This window comes from Phaethon aethereus (assembly GCF_964289735.1).
Source record: "Phaethon aethereus genome assembly, chromosome: 4".
NCBI classification, from domain to species: Eukaryota; Metazoa; Chordata; class Aves; order Phaethontiformes; family Phaethontidae; genus Phaethon; species Phaethon aethereus.
Window position 1 is genome coordinate 34,752,206 of NC_138578.1, and position 27,324 is coordinate 34,779,529.

At 43.6% G+C, this 27,324-nt stretch overlaps 1 protein-coding gene across 4 annotated transcripts in view; it reads right to left on the reverse strand.

Annotated features, from left to right (window-relative positions):
• Positions 1-4,771: 4,771 nt before the first annotated feature.
• Positions 4,772-27,324, reverse strand: part of HERC3 (HECT and RLD domain containing E3 ubiquitin protein ligase 3) — a gene marked incomplete at both ends in the record, with an annotated part of 50,455 nt that continues 27,902 nt past the window's right edge. Inside the window, 17 exons of one of the 4 annotated variants that reach the window (XM_081999331.1) lie at positions 4,772-4,980; positions 6,846-6,948; positions 7,670-7,853; positions 10,981-11,063; positions 12,833-12,899; positions 14,008-14,174; positions 15,499-15,642; positions 16,218-16,388; positions 18,157-18,246; positions 18,333-18,356; positions 19,595-19,708; positions 20,244-20,407; positions 22,151-22,340; positions 23,057-23,168; positions 25,550-25,609; positions 26,163-26,287; positions 27,028-27,104. In XM_081999331.1, coding sequence (XP_081855457.1) covers positions 4,772-4,980; positions 6,846-6,948; positions 7,670-7,853; positions 10,981-11,063; positions 12,833-12,899; positions 14,008-14,174; positions 15,499-15,642; positions 16,218-16,388; positions 18,157-18,246; positions 18,333-18,356; positions 19,595-19,708; positions 20,244-20,407; positions 22,151-22,340; positions 23,057-23,168; positions 25,550-25,609; positions 26,163-26,287; positions 27,028-27,104 — 2,084 coding nt within the window. Of the gene's footprint in view, positions 4,981-6,845; positions 6,949-7,669; positions 7,854-10,980; positions 11,064-12,832; positions 12,900-14,007; positions 14,175-15,498; positions 15,643-16,217; positions 16,389-18,156; positions 18,274-18,332; positions 18,357-19,594; positions 19,709-20,243; positions 20,408-22,150; positions 22,341-23,056; positions 23,169-25,549; positions 25,610-26,162; positions 26,288-27,027; positions 27,105-27,324 lie in introns of all 4 variants that reach the window. The other 3 variants (XM_081999333.1, XM_081999332.1, XM_081999330.1) reach the window with 3 other exon arrangements.

Genomic DNA, 27,324 nt, shown 5'->3' on the forward strand with positions numbered 1-27,324 from the left:
AGAGCCCAACTGTGAACAGCCCACTTCTTGCTTGCTTACTTCCACCCCTGGGTGTTGGTGCCCTGTTGCTGGTGAGGGGAAAAGTGAGAAAACTTGTGTGTTGGGATAAAGTCAATTTAGTGGGTAAAGCAAAAGCCGTGTGCGCAAGCAAAGCCAAGCAAGGAATTCACTCACCGCTTCCCACCGGCAGGCAGGTGTTCAGCCATCCCCAGGGAAGCAGGGCTCCATCACCTGTAACGGGCGCTTGGGAAGACAAACGCCATCACTCTGCATGTGTCCCCCCCTTCTCTTTCTTCCCCCAGCTTTATATGCTGGGCATGATGTCATATGGTGTGGGATATCCCTGGGGTCACAGTTGGGGTCAGCTGTCCGGGCTGTGTCCCCTCCCAACTCCTTGTGCACCCCCAGCCTCCTCGCTGGTGGGGTGGGGTGAGCAGCAGAAAAGGCCTTGGCTCTGTGCAAGCACTGCTCGGCAAGAAGGAAAACATCCCTGTGTTATCAGCACTGTTTCCAGCACAAATCCAAACCATAGACCCCTACTAGCTGCTGTGAAGAAAATTAACTCTGTCCCAGCCCAAACCAGCACACCCACATTAAGATGACTCCTGAAAAACTTGTAAAAAGCGCTTGCCCTTGGCACTAGGAGTGGATCAACGCCTCCAGCTACTGAGCGAGGCGTTCAAGTCTCTCCAGGCTGTACGGTCCCTCGCAGCGCGGGCTGCGATACACCTGCTGGGCCTTGCATGGGCAGAGGGATCCTTTGGACACCTGCATGCAGTAGCGAACCATCTCCTAGTATACAGGTAGGTATACTCACCAAACAAGAGGATACATTCATGCAAATAACTTGGTCTATTTGATTTGGTTGATGTGTAGACGCCAGCACCATAGGGAGTTGTTTGTGCCTGACTGAAAAAATTAATTAGTTTTTCAGATTTCATTTGCTGTAGAGAAGCAAGTACAAACTTGGTCATGCAACCAGTGTATTCCACAGCTAAGAAAACCTTAGCAAATGCAGGCTCAGGTCTGTGTTTACATGAGTCATATAAGCAAGTTTTTATAGAATCTATGGAATCTTTTTTCATGTAAGTGGACCAGCAAACATCACGAGTCCCTTTTGTCTAAAGAAAACTTTTTTCACTGCCGGTGGTTGGCGACAGTTGTTGGATGCTGCTACTGGTGGCTCGACTCAGTAAGTGAGCAGCTGGGCAGCAGCCATCACCCTGCCCTTGTCCCAGCAGCCCAGAGCTGGCGCCCGGGCTCTCGCTCTCCTCACCAAAGCAAGGAGAAGTAGGGCAGCAGTTTCGCTCCCCACGGCCTTGGGTTCACTATCACTTTGGCCCAGGGTGAGGCAGCCAGGCAGAGGGGTGCTTGGGCAGTCCACAACTGCCCTGGCCACCCCCTCCTCTTCTTCAGCTGCCTATAGAAAATAGATGCGTGTGTACATGTGCATGATGTATAAATATCTATATACACATATTTGGGATGTATATATTATGTAAAAATATATATGCATATATTATAGAAAAAAGTATGTATATATTATATATAGTATACACACTTACCTGTATATTGTGTGTAATATACACACATTCTATCTACAGTAATACAACACATGCAATACCCAATACACTCTACATACAAATATATAGTCTATATACAGTTATACAACTATATATAAACCTTACACAATTATACAAGATAGATCACACAGTAAAGAAGCATATACATCATATTGTGTTTATAGAGAGAATATATACAGGGTATGTGCTTATACCTATATGTAGCTATACATACATGTGTGCAATATTTCTGTCTAGCTATATGAATATTTATATTTTCCATGGAGAGAGGAAAGTATTCTTGCATCCTTCTTAAATAAACTTTCTACCAGAAAGTTCCTCTTCACGTCTGGCACTTGAGCAGTTTCGTTTAACTTCGCCTGCCCATCTCACTGATGTGACAAGTACTTTGGACACATTTTTAGTTCGATAAGTTTTATTTGTAGGTATTATTATGACAGATGCAGTACCGTAAGTTACATTAATTACAAATTATGTTGCAAATATCCATGTATATTTTTTATATATACATATATACACATACGCACACATACATATCCACATGGCACCTCCTATTAATCCTATCAGGATGCTGTGTATTTACCCAAACAGCTAAAGGAGAGCGAGCAGCACCCTTTCATCGCAAGCTTAGGGAAGTTGAAGCCCTAAACCCATGTAATGGGAATCCTGTATTAAGCCAGTAAATTAACTGTATTTGCATATACTAATGACATCCCACAGCACTGGGAGAGTCAGGCAAGCACCATGAGGCCACATCACTGCTGGCTGAAGCCCCAGGCTGCAGCTAACAGCAGCTGACAAGGGAGTGTGAGCACTGCCCACCCCAAGCCCCTTCTCGGGTGAGGGGAGGGGGGTCCCCCTGGCACCCAAGGCAGCATCTCAACCACCAAACTGCACCCCTGACACACAGACACTCTGCCTCTGCAAGTGTCTGATGCTGCAGTTCCTCTGGTGTTGCTGCCACAGCTCCTGCATGCACCAGCCCCTTGTTAATTACTTGCCATTAATTAATGAAGAAAGAGCTCTGAGGTTAGTCAGATGTAGAGGAGGGTACTGCAGGGGTGGGGCACCATGCACCTCCAGGGAAATGGGGACGTTGTCCCAGGGGTGCTGCCTACACCTGCAGGGCTGTGGGGCCAGGCAGGAGAGGCAAGGGGCTGGAAAAGCCTTGGTGGCTTTCAGTGCCATGAGGAAAGGCACCGCTGCCTGCCCTGCTGCCTGCCAGCAACAGAAACACCAGGGATGCAGGGATGAAGGGATGGATAGACTCAGGTCTGGTCTCAATTCCCAGCTCTTCCACACAGGGCCAGGACAGGCAGATAAGGCTCCTCCTGCTCAGTCTGTGGAGACAGAAAGTCCCCTGGGGCCAGGGCTCTAATATAGCAACCAGGGCACCGTCCCAAATCCGGTTGAGGAAGGGGAAGGGCAGCATTTGATCGAAGCAAGTGACAAGGGGCTGGGCTGAGGTGCTCACCAGCAGCAGGGCCAGGCAGAGGTAAGCGGTGTGCTTCTTCCAGATGCTCAGAGGTACGGCGAGATCAGCAGGAGAGGTAGTGCCGGTGCCTGGAGCAGCCCCTCCTTTGCTTCCTGACACAAAGGCAGCCACTCGGTCAGAATTAAACATCAAATTTATTGCATAATACTGTACTATGTACACACACATCGAAAATAAACATTTGATATAATTGTATATTTGTCTTCAATGCTGCATTAGAAAGAGGCTGGAAGGCTCAAGCCCACAGCTGGTCTTAAAAAAACCCAGAAGCCTAACACCTTTTGTTACGAGGTGCAGAGTTCAATACTGTATATTGAACATGGTGCATAAATACTATGTCCTAATAACAAGTCAATGTCAAAACCACCCTAGGCTTAAAATGAGATTTACATCAAGACCTGAAAAATGGTGGAGGATCATTCAAATTTCGGGGGGGGGGATTGGGGGGGTGAGACTGGGGGAAAAGATAAAGGCTCTCCAATCTTACAGGAGAGATTTAAGTAAGTTATGATTTTGCCTACATGTACATTTCCAGTCTACTTCATACAGGTTGTTCTTTAGGACTCCCCAGAAAAACAGCTGTCAAGTGAGAGGGCTCCTCTGAAACAGCAAAATAAAGCAACCTGAATTGCAAAAATAAAACCGTTCTCCAAAAAGAAGGTTATGACTCAAATGTGGGTCTCGTGCTTATTTCTATTCTCTGACTTGATGAGACTGGAGAGCTTGCAGACACCTCATACGCTCACACACCCCTGCACACTCACAGGCGTGTGACTCCTCTGGAGAAGGGTGGCAGTGGTAAAAGCAGGCACCTCACCTCACACTGGAGTAACAGGTCTGTTCAGATGGAAAAAACAGGGCTCGGTGAAGCCCACCCGTCTAACTTGTAGACTTGCCAAGATAGAAACTCAGCACAAGAGATGCAATTTGAGAAACCCATTACTATACGCAGGGTTTGTCCTTCCACAAGCCTGAACATAAACCCTGCTCCTGAGGGGTCTGAGGCTTCTTGAGGATGACATTGCTTGGAAACAAAATTTGAGACAAGAGAGGAAAAAACAAGCCAACTCCCCCAAACCACCATATTTTCGACAAGACATCCCGGTGCAAAAAAGACAGAGCATCACTAATACACTGCCCTGGGGCTCACAAAATGACATCCCAGTCCAGTACCATCCACCAAGGACCAAAGGGCAGAGGGGATATTTCCATTCAAAGCAAGCAAGAACCAGCTTGCATTTAAAAAGAGAGGAAAAAAGGGTGTAGGGAAATCACAGCTTTTCAAAAAGGAGATCACTATTTCATCCTCCATTTCCACCATAGCCTAAATGAAAGGAACATCAAAATGTTTAAACTAGATTAAAAGGAGAGGTAAGTGTGTTTGTGTAAGGGCAATAAAAGCAAACCGCAAGGAATTGCTGAGAGGGCAGTGATGTCAAGTTGGAGGGGAAACAAAAATGCTCACTGAACTGATTCTGTTCAGTAGATGAGAAAATTCAAAGCAATAGCCTCTCCCTGATGAAGCCCCACAAAACTCTGGCAGCATCAGGCTGAGACTGCATCATCTCCATCTATTATTATTATTAATTATATTTTCCCCCAAAATGTTCTGATCCCTTCCCCTACAAAAATAAAGCCAAGCCCATTGTTCTCTTCCTCCGTACCCAAAGTGTCTGTGCCTCTCCCACACTGGTCAAGCTAAGCTAAAGCCCTCGTAGTGATCGATGGCTTGCACCAGCCGGGCGCTGAGGATCTCCTTGCTGCTGTACTTGGGCAGGTCCAGGAGGTTGTAGCAGGTATGTGCCACAGGCAGGTACTGCTCCCCGCAGGTGGTGGACTGGATGACGATGCGCAGGCTGGACATGCCGTAGATGGGAATGCGGTCGCTGCCGGTCAGAAACACTGGGAGAAGCAGAGGGTGTGCAGATGAGTAAACAGAGGGGTCCGCAGCACCCCCTTCCCTTAAAAGCTCCCTTCTATGTCCAGGCAGGATAAAAAGGAGCAAAGCCAGGGCTGCCTGACACCCACGGCAGGGACGCACCCCTGGGGAGAGGAGGCAGAGGGGGCCCAACCACCCTCCCTCTGACACCCCTGCCAGGCACAGCACCTCGATGCCAGGACCAGCCTTGGTTCCTCCTTTCTGCTCCCCATCATATTCATGGCTGCCCTGAGCATGACCCTTGTGCACTGTCCCTGCACGGTGGTTTGGGGACAGGGGACGAGGAGTTACCCACAGAAGTGAGCCAGGACTCCCAGGACCCTCTTCACACAGTGGCTAACTTCAGCATGCAGGTTTTGGCAGAGCCATTTTTCCAACCCAAACATGCAGGATAACTAGCTGACTGCATGTTCCCTTGGGGAGGAGGGGGGAAAAAAAAAAAAAAAAATCACATAAAAACACTGGCCTTTATCTTTCCAGCAGTCACAGAATCAGAGTGGCTGAGGTTGAAGGGACTTCTGGAGGTCCTCTGGACCACCTCCTGCCCAGGACTGTGTCCAGCTTTAGAGTATCTCCAAGGATAGAGACTCCACAACCTCTCCAGGCAACCTGTGCCACTGCTCAGTCACCCTCACATGGAAAAAGTGTTTCCTGATGTTCAGAAGGAACTCACTGTGTTTCAGTTTGTGCTCACTGCCTCTGGTCCTCACTGGGCAGCACCAAAAAGAGCCTGGCTGTGTTATCTTTGCACCCTCCCTTCAAGTATTTATACACACTGGTGAAATCTCCTGTGAGCCTTCTCTTCTCCAGGCTGAACAGCCCCAGCTCTCACAGCCTTTCGTCATAGGAGAGATCCTCCAGTCACCCAGACATCTCATCAGCCCTTTGCTGGTCTCTCTCCAGTATGTCCATGTCTCTCTCGTACACTGGGGAGTCCAGAACTGGTCACAGCACACCAGGCAGAGAGGAAAGATCACCCCCCCTTGACCTACTGGCAACACACCTCATAACAGAGCCCAGGCTAGCATTAGCCTTCTTTGCAGCAGCAGCACACTGTTGGCTCATGGTCAACTTGGTGTCCACCAGGACTCCCACAGGAGCAAAAGTTGTTGGCTGTAGCAACAAACTCAGAATGACCTGCCCTTAAAACCACGTATTTCTCCTCGTCTCCCCTTTTGTCCCCAAATAAAGTGACCCCCACACAGCAGCTTAGATCTGCGGGTGACTGGGACACTTGAAGAAACACACACACGCACTTCCCAAGGCCACTTCTGCAGGGGATTTCCTCTTCTCCTCAGCACACCACTGCACTAGCACAAGACCACCACGCTCGGGAGGGGAGGCATCTGCTACCCAGTCGCACCAATACGTGGTCTCATTTTCCTGCCACATTGTACACTAGCTTCTCCACTCAACTGTCATCCTACAAATGCCTTGTTGCCCCTAAAAAAAAAAAAAAAATGTGCTGCAATGCCTGAAAGCTCAGCTTGCAGAAGAAGGAACCAGATGAAGTATGGGCACTGGGGGCTGCTATGAATTCACCACCTGGCAATGCAAGCAGATGAATGCTGCACTCCCTTGTGAGACTGCATTGGATCTTGCACTGCAGTTATCACCCAGTGATTTTCAGGGTAAAAATGAATATAAAAGAGAAAAAAGAGAAGAAGAAAACAGATTATCTGACTAGCAGATAACCTGGGGGATAGCCACTCATGTTGGATCATCTTCTAGCAGTTAATGCTATGTGCCATACCCCTGGACTTCTGCAGACACTCCCACTCAAGTCTTCAATTTCAGGAGACTGTCTGCACCACTACAAGATACTTACAGAGAAATTTCTTCTTCTTTTCCAAAGGAAATGCATGAAAGGTTTCCCAAAACATTCTCACAGTTGGGTGTGTCGCAGTGTAGTCTCCCTTATAGACAGCGCTCTATTAAAAACCAAAAAGGCACTTTCATCTGGCACTAGAAAGCAATGACTAAGCAGAACCCAGACCTGACTTCTGGTATCTGACATTAGATTGATGTCTGACAGTTATGAAACAGAGCACAGGATAGGTCACGGGCAATGGCATGGCTCAAACTCAGCAAAGGGTTCTCCTAGCGATACGTGGAAGGCAGGCATTCGGCTCCTAGCTATTCAGCTATGAGGAATCCTGGAGCACCTGTTCACAGGCTGGACTCATGAACAGATTCACATGTTCTGCACTGCAAAACCACTTTTACTGCTGAGGCTGAGACAGAGCAAGTAACTTGCTGATCTATGAGTTTTGAGAGCATACAACTCTTACTTTGTGCCCAGACTCCCCTTTGAACCCCTGGCTGTGTACTTTTTGCCCTTGTGCAGCGGAGTGAGTTTTACTGTAGGAGAAGACCCTGACTGTCTCTTCCCTTCAGTCTTAGGTTTCATACAAAAACAGCAGATAGAAGTCTTTCTCCCTTGTCCTTTCTCATCCTGAACACCCTCCCTGAGCTTTCAGTAGTAGCAGAACAGCCCAGTAAGTAACTTTTCATGTGAATGTGTACAAGGAGCATAAAAAAAAGACACCTGTAGCTTATAATTCATGTCCCAGACTAGTACCCACCTCATGCAACTGCACAATCCTGGTACTTGTGAAAAAGAAGAAAAATATGACAAGAGGGAAGCTTTACCTCCTCCAATTCCTCCCAGTTGTAGTTACTGTTTCCAACTATCATGGCCCTGAGCTCTGTGGGCTGGAAGAGTTCCAGGACTTTCCCACCACACACTTTCAGGAAGCCAGTGGAAAAGGCCGTGTACCACTCATGGATGGAGAGGTTGAAGATGTAATTTACGTAGGCTTCAACAAATTCTTCCCTAGTGCATTGAGAGAGAGTAGGCAAAGGAAAGCACTTTTAATCATACGCCTGAGGAGCAGCACTGCTAGGTTTTCCTGTTTCTGCCTGTAATGTATCTTACAAACATGAGTCTCCTACAGATTCAGCCCACTGCCCTCTTCTCACTGAGCTGAATCACTGCAACATGGACAAAGCATTAGGCAGCAAGTACCACCATGTGTCCGCTTATACCCTGGCAGTGGCACCATGGGAGGTCCCTGCAGCAGCCCAGGCTCTATACTACCAGTAAAACTACCCAGTGGCCTTGCCACAGGGCCAGGAGGGAACTAGGGTGGCACCAAGCACTGGGAAGGCATCAGGAACAGAGACATCTTCCCCATAGAACCCATGCCTGCACAGAAGCTTCATGAAAGAAACCTCAGGATTCGGTCACCAGGGAACATGTCTGACCCCTGACCCTACATTTAGGAAGTCCAGGAAATAACCTGCAATGACATTGGACTACCACTTCCAAAACCAAGAGCCTCACAGAGCCCTGGTTAGGTACTCCGCGAATTTTCAGAGGCTGCTGCTGACTCAGTATCCAATGAGTCTGGCCAGTTCAAGCATGTTCAAAGCCAAAGCTGTAGCCTAGAGGCAGACTGAGGAAATCCTGCTCAGAAAAGTCTTGATCTGAAACTGCATGGCCAATTCCCTTCCTCCTGGCCCCAAAGAGAAAGCCACCAAAAGAAAACAAGAAACAGCCCTCACTACAGAGCAAGAAAATAGTCTTAGAAAGCACAGAAACCTCTTCAGCCTTCACACTCTGGTTAAAGAAATACAGGACTTGTGCATTTGGAGTACGTGGCAAAGAGAATGACTCCTCTCAGAATGACAACCATGGTTTGCTTCAGGGGTTCCCAAGAACAGCATTAAAATAAAAACACCATCCTGTAGTCACTGGCAAGAAACTTGTGTCAGGCCCTGGTCAAACCCTGTCTCTGAATTTTGTTAGGAGGTTAAGCATCTTTATTCTACTCCGTCTTTCCTAAAGTGCTGTGATTTGAGTGCAAAACTAGAATTTTATTTGTGCAATGACTTAATATATTTCTTCAACTTTTTTTTTGTTTTGCACCTGACAATAATGCACCAGCCGATGTGGTAAACTGGGACATGAAACTATTCTCTGTGAAAGGAGCTGTCATTTTTGCCTGACATTCAAGAGCAGCTTGTACCTGCACTCAGAGGATAAGCAGATCAGGGAACACCATGGAATCCAGTATCTCAATCTCTAGTTGAGGAGGTCACAATTGAAAGAAATATTTTGACCTTTTGGTGGAGGAATTCTCAATGCACATGCTGTGTAAAAGCAGCAAGGGATGGGTGAGAAACTAGGAGAAAAACAAGGAAGCAGACTGACAAATATGAAAACTTGGAATAAGTAATCATATAGCAAAGGGGGAGTTATTTGTTTTATTGTCATTTTCATGATAGTCACCTGAGCATTAGGGAAACCCAATCTGATTAAGCACTTAACTGTTACTTAATACCTCTCTGGCTGTTACAGTCAATGAACCCTTTATCAAGAACATTTTATGTTTGACACCCAACACAAACTCCAAAGGAGAAAGGGAAAATGCAGGCATTTCCTACTTGGCGTTTTGCAGTCAAAGTAATCCTGGGCATTCTTCAGTTCCCAGTGAACCTTCCTCAAGCAGGAAGGGCAGTGCCCAAACACATGCACACAGCAAATTGTTCAGGCCAGGAGAGCAGCAAATTGGTCCCTGTCCTCTAAACGTAGGGGTGGAGGAAGTTATTAAGCACTGTAAGGTGGCTGAATTGACAGCCATGTCTAGACTTGGATTTAGAGATTAGCTTGAGTTCAAAACTCTGTTCAAGATGAAGCAATTGTATTCTGGAATGTGTTAAGCTGGTGGAGCTGCACACTAGCCTTTCTCCTTAAGGATTTTCTTCTCTTGTTGCCTATCCTGACTTAATGAACAGTTGCAGGAGCTAACCTGCATGCTCTTCCCAAACATTTGCTCAGCTAAATTCTTTGTTCCTCCCCCAAGTTCAGTATGGCACACAGTTGTAAAAAGGCTGTTTTTCTTTTGAGTGTGCATGCCCAGCCTAAAAACTCAAAGGGTACTATCACTGGCATTTTCATCTTTACTTCACTGTTGCAAGTGTAGATTAAACTCTCCTCTATTTACCTTAAGCCCATCTTCTCTTTGCAGGGAGACAGACTTACACTGCTCCATCTCCACGTGGGTTTTGCATGAAGGCAGCTATTCAGCTGTAAAATTGCACCCTTTTGGGCAGTAGTAAATAAAATAAGTAAAAAGGTAATACAGACAAAGCTTTTGTTACAGCAATGGCTTTAGACACAATCAGAACCCTTTTAAATAATCAGATTAATAGGAAATGACTTCATCTCCAGGCTTGCCAGCAAGGTCTTCAGCAATCCTAGTGCAAGACCCTAACCATGCTACTGACTAGTCACTGGATCACACTGTTTTGCCAGCGGAGAAAGAATTTGAACGTTGCTTCAAGTAATAAAGGCATTTGTAGAAATCCAATTACAGGATTATGAGAAGAAAATAGTTTAGCAACTGGAAGAAAAAGGAGGGGAAATGGTAGCTGTGCTGGTAGTAACTCTCAGGTGTTCAGTCAAACAGAAAGGAATCTATGTACAGTAGGGCCTTATGGCTCTAATCAGGGATGGTGGTCCTCTATTAGGCATACTCAAGGGAAAGTGTTTCCGGCTCCAGAACTAATAGTATAAACAAGTTTGACAGGCTCAGTTTTGTTGGTCACGTACAGTTCCTCTCTAAACCATCAGGCAGATTAACTTTCAAGCGGCAAAATCATGTTGCAACATCTATTTGCCATGAGAAGGTGCCAAAGATGTATATGAAGGCCTTTTATAGAAAAGATGTCCATCCGAAAGGGTGTGGGACATTTTCTAAACACTGGTGGAAAGACGATGAAAGCTTGTTTTTTATTCAAGTGCCACTGGCATCCAGCAACTTTTGAAGAACTGATCTTAGAATTTGTTCACAGTGACTTCTAATTCTCTCCCACATTCTACCTCAGCCAGATTTTCTGTAGCATTGCACCCAACTTCACCACAAGTATGAGTCCATCCCCATGTATGTCCCACTTACCTATTCTCCTTCTGCACCAGAATTTTGTCTCCATCTTCAATCAGGTTTTTCTGCTCTGTCACTCCATAGCTTTCCCTGCAGATCTATACAAAACCAGAAAATTAATTTTACCAGAAGTACTTTTTAGGCCATATGCCTGCAGAAAGATACAAAGTTCTCTTTCATATCTGATGACTAGCATGTGAAGGGTGGGCCAGAGAAAAGTGCATACACAGAACATTTTTTCTCTGCTCCAAATGCCCTGCATGCTTCACCACCTTCCATCACTTATATTTGCTGTAGGACTGCTATAAGTCTAAACGCAAACCCAGAAAGGAAAAAAGTTATTCTTTTAGGTAATTTCCTGTAAAAAAACCAAGAGATTGATAACTCAAAAACTGTATTTAACTAAGCCTACGTGCTCTGACAATAAAAAGGACTCCCTGTTTTTTATAATAGAAGCTCAGTAGATTAATTAATCCGCTCTTGCTGCAAGATGGCATGATCACAGCCAGTTTCCTGCTGTTGCCTGGCCTAGGATGGCACCAATACAAACATATATTCTGTACATACAAAATCAGTCACGTGGAAAAAACACAAAAGGGTCAATTTTCAGGTTGCCACACACAACAGAGGCTCAGATTCTGACATCCAAGATGAGTTATTAATTTCAATTTTGAGATCCTATTCATTTAAAAGTTTTAGCAGATGTATCTGTATGTCTTTACATATGCAGTATATAGTACAAGAGAGAATGAGAATGCCCTTTTGTGTGAAAAGAGAATTTGGAGAAAAGTCGCTTGCATTAGTTCAAAGATATTCTTTTTTACAGTCTGCATTACCATCATTATGGCTTCATCACCTCACTCTGAATTGCAGGTCTGACCTGCATGAGACACAGTCAGACTCACGTCTGACCCACTCCAGAGGTTAAGTTTGATCTAAGAGACTTTATGTGCTCTCATTTATGAAACAAGAAAATGGACAACACTCTTCTAGCTATTTTCTTCACAATGTGTAGCAGTGTTTCCCACTACCTTGGTTGTACCCCAGGCAGGCCCTGGACAGAGTTAAAAACCCAGATCAAGCTTAAAATGAACCCATCACTCACAACCTGTTAGAGCATCATGACTTCAAAGCAGAGACACTGAAACATGGAAGCCCTTACCCTGCCTGACTCAGAGGAAAACATAGCATGGAGAATAATGATAAGGTATCTCTCTGAGGTTCCAAATGTTTGCATGTGATGTGGGACATACCCGATATTCCAATGTACATCAAAATCAAACTCTTAATTTAGGGAATCTCCACTGTGTAACAGAAACTATTGCATCTAGGTTACTAGCTAGAAAAAAATCTTTTAGTAGCATGGGAAAGCTGACTACCTCTACATGTCTCCTAGCAATAGCCTCCAGCATTTCATGTCTAAGAAAGTCTGACCAAGTACGCTCACTATAAATTTTTAAGTTAAGAAGTATTAATATTATGAGAACAAGGAAAATTCTAAATTGTGTTAGCATTTCAAGAATTGACCTAGTGATGTTAAAGCCTAACTTCCATTTTCAAGGGGGGTTTAGGAACCTACTTCTCACTGTCTAGTGTGAGAAGTTGGCCACTGGCATTTAAGTCACATGCCACAGTGACAACAAGGCTATTCTGAAAACCACTCTACTTAATCTACTTACTAGCTCAGTTTTCATGACCACATACAAAAGAACAAGGGAGTTGACAGCAAAGTATTTTAACATTAACATTTAACACGAGGTATGTGCTACAGGCATAGTTTGGAATAAACTGTAATACACATGAGTAAGTAGATGGGCTTCACCTGTACTATAACAATCACAAAGCTGGTATGTTAAATGTGTCTTACTGTAAAATTCAAGCAGAATGCCTCTTCTACATCTTCCCCAGCATAATCTAAAAGTTGCTGTAGACTCCTACATGACAGGTAGGGAAAGAAATGAGAAAAAAAAAAGAGGAGATTCAAAAAGCCATACATCTAAAGAGCAAAAGAAAATCAGCAAAAGTAAACAGCATCATAAATCTGATTAATAGGATTGCAAGAGAGAATTCCCAAGTCACCTGAAGGGGTAAGAAAGAAATACATCTCCAGTAAAGAGATGCTTTATTAGAAGCACGTACCTAGTACATGGATCCGCTTTAATGATCCTGGCCTTAGAATAGAATTACATTTCTAGTTCTTAAGGACTGCTAGGTATTTATCCCATCACCACACCAAAGTCTAAGGGAGTAGAGGAAGAGAGGGTGGTGGATTATATCTGTATCCCCTTCATGTATAAAATATTCTTCTATCCCTCAAAATCTTGCTGCTGCCTTCCTGGCATTTTACCTCATTATTGCTAAACACAGCTGTAACTCTGTGCAGATAAATCAGACAGCAACTCAGAAGAAAAAAAGACAGCAGTCAGACAGTGGGATCATAACCTCTCAGTGTCAGAGGGACCAATATCCCCATGCAATTAGGTAAAAAAGTTTCAATACAGTATTTAGAAAAAGTCATTCCTTCACTCTGTTCAACTCCCTTTCTTCTGGCATGGGAGCAGGTCAGAGTTCCACTAGTTCAGGGATGGACAGTTCACATCCTACACAAAGTTCCCATCCTGGACTACATCATGAGACATGCAGCAGGTCTGCTTGCTAGCCCAAGCCTGGCTTGGGGGGAAAGGCAAGGATCTGGGGTCATGTGTGCAATCACACACTGGAGGGCCAGGCCCCCACCCCTCTTTTCAAAGGGGTGTGGTATCTTTTGGCTGTGTTGACATCAAGTTTCTGGGGATCAGGAAGGTGGGTACAGAGGTTAGAGCCTAAGCAGATGCTTCTGATAGCCTGTGGGAGAGGAGAAATCTTAAATGAAATTCAGCACTGGCTTATGTACTTTGCTACAATCACAGCCCCCCAAATTAATCAGTCACTCAAAAGGATCAGGAGGTGTTTTACTGAATAGCTTTTACCCAGTTTGACATTTCTTGTTCTCTGATGGATGGTGTCACTTCCCAGAAGGGCGGCAAAATTTGTTTTTCATACCTTCCTTCCGTTGGGGATAGCTCCTTCAAATCCTCTAGGCAGGGCTTCACATTCAAGAGTTTTTTATACAGAGCCAAGGGAAAGTGAAGGTCTACCACTGTGAAGTTGTATATTGCAAGACCGCATATGATGCCAATCAAATGAAACCAGTTGTGTTCTACAAAACACTGCAAAACCACACAGAGAAATCCTGGTGAGACACTGTCACTGGTGCAACACACAGAATCCTTTCCCCCATGCACTAAGCAGCCAGCTCCTGCTTTTCCAACTGTGGAAAAAAAAGAAAAATCAGGGAGCTCCCATCAGGTCCCAGTTTGGTTGTGAATTCCTTGCTGGAGTGTGGCACAGCAATGAAGATTCAGAAACCAAGCCCTATTACTTTTGTAAGCCATGATTAGCCATGGAAACAGCAACAGCTGCTTTCCACCTTATCTGCCTTTTATTTCCTTTTTACATACCTCTGCTTTTAGACAGTAACAAAGCTTCAACGTTTGCTATCTAGGTATTGACAGAAAATGTGTTAACAATTCTCCCCACCACCCATTCTATCTTTTATTAAAAGCTTACGCATAACCACAGTGTCACCCAGGCAAAAATACCAACATAGCTGTTGGCATACTGGCCTTCAACCCTTCGCATACTTACTCTCGCACTGGTACGTCACTCACAGACTGGCTGCCTATGTTTGTTAAATATTGTAAATATGTGACTCATTTTCAGTGCTTACACTGTCATTATTCTTAGTGTCAAAAGACTTGTTGCTTTTATAGCATTTACATGAGGAGTTACTGCTTACAAGTTACAGAAGGTACCATGTAATTTCATCCCTTGCAAAATGTAATTAATAAATTGGAAGAACTCCCACCAGGGCAGCCATACCTTAAGGGAAGACTGACAAAATCCTTTTCTATCTTGCTAGCTAGGCAGGTGAAGAAAAAAGGACATAAACCACCACCTCCAGCATAATGCTATCTGACAGGAACAGACCTTGCACTCCACACACTTCCAAGACCAACCAACTTTCACTACAAACGGTGTTTCTTGCCGTTTAAGAGCTTCCTCACATAAAACATTAGCAAGTTTAGACCCTGAAGGTGATAGTGATGCATGACTAAGTGGATTGGCTGCAACTACATGAACAGCAAAGAATTCTAATGCCATTACAACCTAAACCTCTAGTGCTGTAAAACAGCACATGATTATCACATTCATGATAAGAGTTCTATGAACTGTCATCTGATACTTAATACAAGTTTTATTATGGGATAACAAGGAGAAAGAGCCAATTCCTTAACAGGCACAATCATCACTGCTCTACTAAAGTTAATGGACCTATACTAATTTACACTGACTGAAAAACAGAGCTCACTCTGTGTCATGGATGGAAGACAAGAAGAAGATCATTTCTTTCCCACAGTTTGCCACTAACTTCCTTGTCATTCAAATGCAGCATATTATTTCAGCCTGCATGTATAGAGGGCAAGGGCTTACCGTGTCTGAAAACCACAACAGGTTTGATTCTGGGTAGTAAGTGAACATGCCATAGATGGGGTTGAGAAGTTCTTTTAACAAAAGGAGGAAAAATTCCTTTGTCACTCCTCCAGCGTCAACAGCTTCCTCACCATCAAAGATGACCTGTAGAAAAAGCAGGTCAGTAACATGGAAGCCATGCAAAGCAATTTGTCTAACATGCCCAAACCCACTGCAACCCATGAGCCTGTTTTAGTGCTCTGCTTGCAGGGAGGAAAAGGGAACAGGGGGTGGCAAATCAGAGAGTTTGAAAGTGTTTGACACCTTATGCAAATCTTAAATAACCTGTCCTCCCAACAACAGGAGCAGCAACAGGACAGCAGCTGCTGAATTTGTTAGCAATCTCTCAGAGATAAAACATGTCCTATTGTAAGTGGCCTGTTCCTGCAGAAGAGCAAAACAGAGACTGCAAAATATAGAAATGTTTCCTCCCCTGCCCCTTATACAGCAGACACAGTAGGAAAAGAGACTAAACTCCCTGCTTGCTTTCTTGTTAACTGTCCACTGCCAAAACACTCAAGGAGTCGGAGGGGAGAAAGACTCAGCCCGTGCATTGATTAGATCTCATGTCCCTGTGTGCTACACCTATGGAGAAGCCACTGTACACCAGTGAAGTAGTAATGTAAAGGGCTGAAAGGCTGCAGAAATTCCAGCTGGATGAGAGGGTGGGGAAAACTTACTTTAAGAGGTTTTTTCAAATCAATGTCTGAATGGATGCTCAACTCCCTTAAAGCATCACCGACTAAGTTACTCCTGCGAACATGAAGTACCAGGAAAGGGCTTCTGGCCAGCAGAGGCTCCAGGGTGAGAAGCATGAAGACATTCTGCAAATTTGCACCATTTATTGCAACCTGCAAATAAGAGTGAAAAACGGCCACTGCTCAGGTCCTTTCTTCCTATGGAAGGAAAGCAGTTAACAACTATATGCCTGGTGTTCCTTTCTTCCTTACACCTAGTTTGCTTTCCCCAGGGTACAAGGATTACATGCTCATTCTGTACAAGTGTGTGTGCCTACCTGTCCCCTCCATTTCCCACATCAACACCTTTTGAGTCCGCTGATCAATTCACCAAATTTGGGCAACAGAGATCAAATGTCTGAACACTTTTTGACGTTAGGCAGGTGGGTGGGGCAAAGAGGCCTTATTCATGCTCTTACTGAGCCAAGAAACTCAGTGTGAACACAGCCCTGATAAGACTCAAACAGTCCATGGGGGGAAGCAGTTAACTAACATACCAGAAGCCAGTTGACAACTGCACCTGGCAAGGCGCCAGGGAACTCACCACACACAATTCAAAGCTCTCATCTACATGGATTTTCCAGAGTCAGGTAAGGCACCAAAGTCCAGGCAAAGGTTTGACGACACATGGTATATTCATTCTCATGCATCGTCCATAGTAAGTGGCAAATTCATATTTATAAGTTCAGTTTAAAGGTCAGTTGACACTGAGACAGAAATCCACTGGAAGCCAGGCTTCCTCCATTCCAGCACTCACAGAAATACTGGTTTCTTTGGCCTCTGAATGGTTGTCTTCATAAAGATTCTATCTCTCAGTGCAACAAAACCTTTACCCACCTGCTGTCCTGCCAAGATAAGGTAGATACCCTCCTCTCAGTACGGGTACCTCTCTGTGCTCACAAACTGGGCAGCTGAAAATATACACAAGAGGGTAACAAAAGGCAAGCAGAAGAAGGTGATTCCAGCTTCTGACTGTATGCCAAGCCTCCTCTGCCTTGCTGTGTTCAAGCGGCCATAGAAACGCTAAGAGAAGGATATTACATGGAACCAGCACCATGGCCGTGAGTGGTGATGACAGTTTTTCATCCTGAAGGAACTTGACAACCAAGGACCTTGGCAAACTCGTGTCACAGAGGATGGGACTAGTCCCAGACCCCAGCTGCACTGGATGAGGGACAAGTGCTCCATGCTTTGGCCCTCAGAAGCCACCTGCACGAGCAATGCCTGGTGCTGGGAGGTTTACACTGGCAGGGAGGCCAGCTGTCCTTGTCACAAGCCTGGCTGTGAGCTGGCTTGGCTGCCACCTACAGGGTAAGGGTGCTGGAGCTGTACACCTGCTGTCAACACACTCCTGGAGAGCCTCGGCTTGTCAGCAGCATCCCGACCCACTGCAAATGGGTGGGGAAGCTGCTGACAACAGCTGCTGCTTGCAAGCATGAGCAGTGTCAGCAGTTGGTCTTCAACCCTCACTTCTGACAACCACTCCTGCACCAGGCAGAAACTTGAAAAGAGTGCCCACTTACCTGAAAGCTTGTCTACTTTTCCAGCCTTACAGCTCCTAATAGACACCTCACCTTACTACTTATCTTTGGACTATCATAAAATACACAAGCACTTCTCCTCTATGCAGTTTAAATTTCCATTACATGCACATCTGACAGTTCTGATGTTACCAAACATTTTGAATTGAAAGACACCAAGCAATGCCTCTGCAATATCCAGGGCAAAGTAGCTCTCCAGCTACTCTGCTCTCCCATATGATGGAAACAATAAAAGTGCTGCACACACTACCTCCCGGTGAACTCCTTTTCTCGCAGGCACCAGTGCAAAAAAGGCAGGAAAACAGAAATGGGTCAGGAAAATTGGGAGAGAGAAGGATTACCTGCATTTGTAGTTCTGCATCTGTCTGTAACATCTTGGTCTTAGCCTGAGCATCAAAGATGAAAGGATAAGAACAGAGTGTCACAGCATCCTGCAAGAAAGATGGGTAGGTTGGTTCCTATTTACAGCTTCCATAGCACTACTTTAAGTAAGAGTAACAAAAAACAATTTTCTTACCTGCATGATAGATGGTCTTACTTTCTGTGAAGGAAAAATAAATACAAAAATCTTTTACTCTTTTGGTTTTGTGTTTAATTTTTTTGGATGGACTAGCTCAAAGGTGACTCAAAATTTTTCGCCTCTGGGACCAACAACCCAGTTTTTTCCTCTTAAAGAAAAACATAGGAGCTTCCTTCTCAAGAAAACACACAAGTCTAATTCAAAACTTGCACATCAATCATTACTAAGAGGACTAACTGGCACAGAAGCCTGTGTTAGCCTGCCATAAATGAAACTTACTCTTATGAATAAAACTATGGCCAAGGCAGAGACCATACAAAACAGGAGAGACTGTAAGGCATAACAATATAAGACCACTCCTGCAATGAAAATTACTCCTCTCATTAGCCATATTGATACATCTTTAACTATTTTTAATCACTGTTACATAAATTTGAGTCAGTTATTGCTCTGCTCACTAAAAGTAAGCACAGAGCAGTGTTTAAATGATGGAAAGTGGGGGATGGGGGACACAGCGCACACAACATTTATAATGTCCATGAAAACACACAAAAATTCTTGCTACAGCCAGGTTTTACTCTTGCAGCATCCCTTGGTGGATGTTTTTTGGTGTTCTCCCATTTGGGATTCCTTTCCTTGCTATAATTAATCAGTCTCACTGGGTTCCTACACAGCATATTCCAGCCCCCAGTTTAGTTATCTCCTGTTTTACAGACGGGAAAGTGAGGCATAAAAGAGCTGAAGGGTCTTACCCAAGATCACCCAGCAGGTTACTGGAAGAGCGAGGAATAGAACCCACATCTCTTGAGTCTTGGTTCAGTCCCCTAGCCAGAACGCCACACTGCCTCCTCTTACAGAGCAACATTTTAAGATCACTGGCTACATTATTCACAATACCTGCCTAAACAGCAGAAGTAAAGGGTAAAAATTGTAAGTTTAGAATACAGGATTTGTCTCCTGAGGTCTCGATTACATTAAAAGGATCCAGTGACTGAATTAATCCCCTTGTGCAAGGACTGAATGAGTTCCACATGAATAATCACAGAGACTGTTGCAAGCATTAGTTAAATATTGTTAGCTCCAGCTCTTCTGCAGCCTTGTTTTAAGTCAATTTTGTCAAGCCACCGAGTACCCAAATCTGAGAGACTTAACACAGATGCTCCTATACTGAATACATTACACTCTCATTATGATATTAAAAATACAGATCATGGACAAACATGGACAGCTATTCCATGGCTATACAAAAAACCTCTTACCATTCCAGCCTGATGTAAGAACCACATGAGATAATCCTCCTGAATGTCCACCAAGCTGGAAATCTCAGGGATATAAAACTTATCATATTCTACGTGCTTAACCTTCTGATTTACCTAGTGAAGAAAGCAGATAGTTTTTAAAATATGGATATGTTCAGCATTTTTCTTAGAACATGCAAGTTTGCTTTCTTAAAATCAATTATAGCAGCCTGCAACAGTAAGACCCAGAAAGCCTCGCAAAAACACATGGTCCGTTATACTTCAGTACAAACCAAGAAGAATCAAGATAAGCCTCTTCCTGACTTATTTTAGTTCCCTCTCCTCCTCACCTGGACCACGCAGCATCAACACAGTGGGAGCAGAAAGCATCAAGAGACAGGTATTTGTGATGCCACAACGCACACAGTCTGGTGGCTCAGCAGTAGCATCCTTTAGAGTAATTTTTTTCCTAGTGTTTGAGACAGGACTAAACAATCTTCAAGTACCTCGAATTCAGAAAAAGCACTAACATCTTCCCCATGTGGTGTCTCAGTGGACAATGACACAGCTCACAAGTCAGCGCCCTGACCACTCTGCCGGTGCCAACTGGCAAAGGACAGACAAGACTGAATCACCGTTGAGTCAACACGCACCCAGGCTTTCCTCTTACCTTGTGGAGTTTCTCCAGAAGTCTGAGCGCAGCTGTAATGTAGCTACTGAACAGGACTGGGATCAACAGCGTCTTTCTTCCACTAAGGAGGTAAACCACTGCACCTTTATAGAGGTCCACTAGCCTGAGGAAATACCTTGGGCACACTTGAGACCACCAGTTATCTGGAAAGCAGAGGAACATCATTATAAATCCTGAATTAAAGGCCAGAGTAACCCCTAAATAAGGGGTTACAGCTGAAAATAGGGGAACACACCTAAAGATGGTTTCAAAAAACTTCCCTATTTCTGTCCTAACTGTAGGAACAAGAAAGCGAGCAAAGAGTCAGCTAGATGGCAGAAATTTAAAAGCTCTTCCCTTTCCACTCTCATACAACCACCCCAGTCCCCAATCCCTGATCAGTGTGAGCACCCAAATTCAAGGTTTTTCAACCTTCAATTCAAGACACCATTTCAAGTATCTTGTATTCAAGATACTGTGATCTTGCAGGCAAACCATTGTCTCTCACAAGTGATAAGAAAGTAGTTGCCTTGGCAATTCTCAGTAGTACCACATACTTTTCTAGCAGGTGTCAGAGCATGTCACCCAGCACATTTGCATTAAAGGCCTGAACTCCCCCTCTTTAGAAAAGCTGATTTCTTTCTTGCCACGGACAGGTAACCCTTACCTCTCCTCTGAAGGGACCCTGACTATTAGCTTCTTTGCTAGAACCAATCCATCTGCAAAGTAGAAGCTGGAGCCTGGGAAACCATTATGTCAACTGTTGGAAACAAACACCAATTTATCTTCTCAAGTGCCAGCACAACAATAGATTCCGGCAGGCAAAAGCATGAGAACCCTTTACATTTCTGTATGCTAACAATCATAGTGGAGTACTCTGATCAAGGAGGAAACTTGTTTCCAAAGCCTCTTTGAATAAAAAAAATAAGCCACTAAGCCTCAAAATAAATTTCAGTGGAGCAATGCTCTTGGAGGTCTAAATGCATTACACAGCACTTTACATGACAATATGAGATTTAGTATAAGACAACCTTAGGAAACAGAGCAAGATAACAAGAAAAGTAATAGCTTAGCAAATATGAGTAACAATCATTAAGCAGCATATGTTCTGCTTAGCTTAAGATGAGCTCATAGGAAGTAATATTAGCAGAAATGAAAATATTCAGAAGTAGGAAAAGAGCTGGGTTGTTCAGCTTGGTCACAGACCAGCCAATAGGTTTTTCTGCACCTTATACAGGACAAAGTAACTTTATATTATATTTAGTATATTCTTTTATTTGCCTTGTACAGAAAGGATATTCTAAAGCGGACAACATCCGATGAAATTTAAGAGAGTAAGATCATTTAATCTTCATGATATATAAAAATCTATGTTCACATAGAGGCATGCAAATTTACCTGGAACCAAGTCTCTGAATGTAGGTAAACTAGGTAAGGTACATTAGATAAACCTCCCTAGTAACTGTTCTTTGAAGTGATATTTTACTTCTAAACTAAGAAAATGCAGGTTAAGAATTGCTTTTCTCAGTTATTATCCACACTACCATAAACTGTATATGTTTTATATTATTGTAACTAACTTCCCATATCTTACCTGCATGGCACATTCTTAATTTCCTCATAGTTCATGTTTAAAATTCAAATATTACGTTTATAATTCTTTTACATGGGAACATAGGTTTTGGGGGAAGGATTCCTTGAGTCCTTTTGGTTCCCAGCTGCTTTTTAGAGGTGACTGCTTCATAACAACACTATATCACAAATAATAACCAATCATCATTGCAGTCATTAGAACAGAACAGAAAAATCAAACCAACACAAGAACATGACTGAAAGACCTAAAGGCAACGCTTTGTGTCCCAGCTGGATACTGAGAGCAACATGCATCTTCAATGCCAGCCTCTTACCAAGAACTTTGCTGGGGTTGGTATCAAGGCGCAGAATAGCCATTGCTAGAGGAAGTGTTAACGTGATATAATACTTGGAGTCTTGGAAGGGTGGGAATTCAGGGAGAATCAGATAGATCCTCATTGCCTCGACATCTGGTGGTGAGCTGGACAGCTGAGGAATCAAAAAACTTTCAAAGCTCTTCAGTATCTAGAGGAAAACATGACAAAAGAAGGCAATTTATCCTGGGTGATACGGCACCTACAATGTAGATGCTGTGTAAGAACTGATGAAATAGAGTGCATTCAGAATAAGTGAACTTAACAGCTTTTGCTGATGATCTCTTAAAAACACTCCATAGGACAGGACTAAACTCCTATTTTTTCAAAACGCATGCACGTTTAGATAGGTTTTTTACAGGCCTGGCTAAAGGTTAGTTAACCCCTCTTGTTAAGGTCATGTGCCTGCTTTAAAAGTCAAACCCAGAGTAAAAAAAGCTATACAAATTATAGCTAAAAATGGCATGGGTAACATACACGATTTAATCCCACACTCTGCACTTGTGAAAGAAATCCTCTGAGTTAGAAGAAATCATACAACCATAAAGTACTCAACTCCTGACAGGCAATAAATAAGCACATAGTCATTATTTACAAGTATAACATACACAGAATTAATTTCAGCAGCATTTCTCAAATATTAAATGTCATGAACTAAATCTTTTTTTAAAAAAGGTCTTAGAGACACATTCTGAGAAGGTGAAAATCAGCCCAGGCCAATGGAGAAGTATCCATTGATACCACGAAGGATCTGGCCTGAAGATTTGCAATACAACCCTTCCAAGAAAGCTGCTGTTACTTGCATGTTACAGAGGGACAAAGCCTTTATTTCTCCTCTGAATACCCAAAACCCCAGAAGTTCAATACCTGGTCTAGAAGAATGGAGTGCTGAGAGTTCATCAGCTTCTCAAACAGCACTCTGGTGGAGTCCAGATCAATCCCTGGGATCTTCGGACTGGTTTTAAAATGTTCATCAATTCTTTAAAAAAACCCCAGACAGGCAGGCTTAAGTTTAAGGAAGAGACACTGTTACCTGTGTATTAGCATGGCGTGAGAACAAGTAATGGAGAAGTGACTTCTGGGGAATTAATCAGATTAGAAACAAAGCAGAAGTTGAAATCTTCTTGCTAAAAGACAAGATGGACAGCTCTCCCTTCTGAATTCCTCTGGGCCTTGGATAGCATTGGGATTCTTGCAGAGAAACACTTTATAAGAATCTTTGACTTCCCCAGGACTCCTTCACTGACATAAGAGCCTACCTAGACAGGTTGGTTTGCTTAAAAACCTATAAAATACGTATCTATCATAGGTATCAGGATCCTCTGTGTTGTCTCTGTATATACCTTTTATAGCAAAATCTGTTTAATCCCATCCAGGTAAGAAAGGGAAGGGTGATGCGTAAGACAACATTGACCGCTACAGAAGGGAACATCAGATGAGGGTTTGAAAGAAAATAGAGAAAGATATTCAGAGCAGCTTTTTGGCAATTCTACTCTCAAATTTTCTAAAACTAAACAACGACCACAACCAAAACCCAGCACAGCCAAGAACAGTCTTCACATGGTCTTTAGTTATAACAAAGATGTGCTGTCCTTCCTGCTGTGCTTGAAAGGCTGTAATTTACTCAGGCTACCTGTGTAAGAGGGATAATGAACGCAAGTCTGTGGAGCACAGTAACCTAACAGCCGGATCTAGCAACACTGGATGTCCAGCCCAGCAGATAAGTTACCTAGCTCAGTGTCTAGAGCATGATCAGAATCTGTAGCAGAGGCTCTCAGCACCATTACCTGAAGTAAAGCTGCACATAAAATCTTGCAGTTGCTAGTAAAAAAAGGTCATTGCTATAATTCCATTCACCTCAATGATTTCCCAAGTCTGTCACTACTCATCTGAGACTGTGCTGTAGTCAACACTCTGAAGGAAAAGATAGTTATTAAAGATGGGATGTATTTATCAATTTGCTCGTGTGACTATAAATGATACAAGAAGCTAAACAGAGCCTGCTGTTTTAGAATGGCTATTTCCATAACAGCCCAGGCACCAGGCTGGTAATAGCTCCTCGGAATCACACTGCAGTACACAGCGCTTCAGGCTGTGATGTGCAGAAGTAGTACTGGAGCATGCCCAGTCACACAGCCATAGAAACGCTGCTTTTCCCTCTAACCCTGTGCACCACAATGCTGTATTGCAACCAGGCCTATATGGCATTAGGATACTGGAGGGATATACTAGGTTATTTCTATCAAGTGCACCGTGACATAAGGCTTCACATATAAAGGTACATGGTTAAATAGAGCCTCACTTCAGTGTGTGGTGGCTTCAAATTTTATCATTCATTTGGGTCAAAGATTTTCTGTAAAAGTTGAGTCCTGCGCTAGCCAGAGGACAGCAGTAAAGTGGAAAGAGAACTGCATCAGGGTGCTGAAGTCATAAATTCCACTCATTTCCACATTCAGAGGAGACGTGGGGCTATTTACAGTGACTCAACAACTCTGATACCTCAACAAGCATTTTAAACCAACATGACAACTCTCCTGATGCAGTAACATGCTGCCTCGTCACAACACTAGAGAAGAAACCACTGGACAAGCAGAAAAAAACAAGAATAATGAGTAAATTGTTTTCTTCAAGTTGCTCTTGGAAAATATTACTCAAAGATTACTGAGAGTAACTAAGCTTTTCTTCACTTCATTACAGGTCATTTACTCATCACATCACCATAAAAAATTTCTCCTCCTCCTCATCTTATGCTGTTACCTCCCCAGCATTTACAGGCACAGCCAACACAATCCTTCCCAACCCACAGTCTTTGACTCAGCTATGCATATTACAACCTTGTCACCACCTATTGTTGGTTACACCCATCTGAAATTCCTGCTTTTGTAAGCAGGAGCACAAAACTTTCCACAACTGATGTCACCTAAAAGGAAAGTGCTTCCATGCTGCCCCCGATGTATGTTTCAAGAGCAGCCTGTGTTGAATTATACTTCCACAAGCACCAGCCCCCACCAGCTAGCTCAGCTGGGTAAGAGACTATTCAAGATACCTGGCATCACTCACTTCCCTTAACGTCATACTCCTATCCCTCTCTTTTAAAGGTGCCGATATTAATTTCAGAAGGAAAAATAACAGTTGTGACAACTCCAAGGAGTCTGTGCCACTTACAGTACACTCACCATGCACTTTCTTAGACCATTTGCCCTCCTTACCCAGCTCTGACCACCCACCTCTTTAGTGGACCAGCTCTGACCCCATCTCCTGTCTGATCAGAAAAATCAAAACCCACTGCAGCAGTGAGTGATGTAAAGGGATTCCAGTCTGCCTCAAGGGAAAGCCACACTTCTGGACTCTGCCACTTACTTCTTCTCCAAGAAGCTTCCATTCCAGCAGGCAGCTGAGGACAGTATCTGAACAACATTACTGTTTGCAGCAAGAAGACAAAAGAAAACAGAGATAGAGGTTACGAACAGATGTCCCAGAAAATCTCTTCAGCTCTCTTCCCTTCCTTCTATGGGAAACAATGTCAGGATCGCCCCTTCAGAGGCATAGAGGATAAGTGGTTCATTCAGGATCATGTAACGTCCCTCTTTGAAAGGAGGGATGTTAGCAGTGTTTCCTTTCCACCTATTCTGCCCTTCTCATGGCAAGGCATACAGGGGAAGGAATTTAATTAGTCTGTTCACAAGTTCTTGCTGCTTTTCATGAACTCTAAGCACACAACAAAGGACAACTTTAAAAATCGATTTCCCACCCACCATTTGCAACATTCTGAGGCAGCCTCAAATTCCTTTGGTTTTGCTCAGAAGCTCTAACCTGGCAGCCTTGTGACTGGCAACTGTCCTCCCCTTGGACATGACCAAGAACCACACTTGAAAAGGCTGCTAAATTTCAAGTAAAAGCATGGCACGGAAGCCAACAGAATTATTTAAATAAAACTTTCAATGAAAGGCTTGTCCAGTGCCACAATACCTACTTGACAGAATTAGAACTGTTCTTTTCTAAAAGCTTTTGCCTCCAGACATCTATAGTTTCATCATTTATTAAACAGGTGTAACGTGTTTCATTTATGGTCCGGAAATCATCAGCAGGCAAGGAATTCTGTGAGAAGATACAGATTTCAGCAAAGATAAGGCTTGTAAAACAATTCCTTCTTATTCATAATCTGTTTTCTATATATAACTGATAGCTTCCTTAGTGTGGTCTCTGAGCAGGTTTGGTTAGGAAGCTGTGGCATTACTAAGAAGTTCCAAAAGGAAAGGCATGGAAAGGTATGGGAAAAAACCAAGACCAAATATATGTTTAAAAAAAACCAAAAACAAGATAGCATTTCCTTAAATGTACCAAAGCCCTCAAATACTGCCATATACAACTACAGGCTTAGTACATCTATTCTAGACCTATTTCCAGGCCTCAAAAGTGTATATCAAACACTTCTTGAAAGAAAATGGCAGAAGCAGGAAAACCAATTCAGCATTCAGCCCTCTATCCAGTATATCTTGACAAAACCCCAGTGTCTGCAGTCCATGGACGTACATGTGGACCCCAGTGTCTCAGGAGGAAAGCAGTCCCTCGTTTCCAATCTTCAGAGGAGACTGAACTCCCCTCCCTACTGATCAAACTGAAATCAGTGTCTTCCCAATGGCTCTGACATGCCTCTAAAGGAAGGCAACTTTCAGTCACTCCTACAAAGTTGTAAATTCCTGTAACAACTGTCATCATTGGTAAGGTTTGTAAGGCAGAATGGACTCCAGAGCAACACTTCACTTTCGGGAGATATCACCAAAAACAAAAAATGCATTGTGAAGGCTGGGACAGGGAAGATACTTCATTTGTTTTACCTCATATTTGGAACAAAGCACAAATGTTTGGTCTCCTCCAGAGAAGATATGCTTAACAACGTGATATTTACAAGCATCTGTTGAAGAAAGACACAGTTGTGTTAAGAGTTTGATGAACGCAAGTTCCTACTGTGCCTTTTCCCCCATATCCAACAGTGCCATTGTCTCAGGCTTTACACTACAAGGGGCACCTGGGTGCGAAGGCCAGGCTGAAATCAGTTGGAACTCAAGCACTGTAGCACTGTATTCCTTGACAGAAACACAGGGCCTGGCAGGAGGGAAAAGTTCTAATTTTTA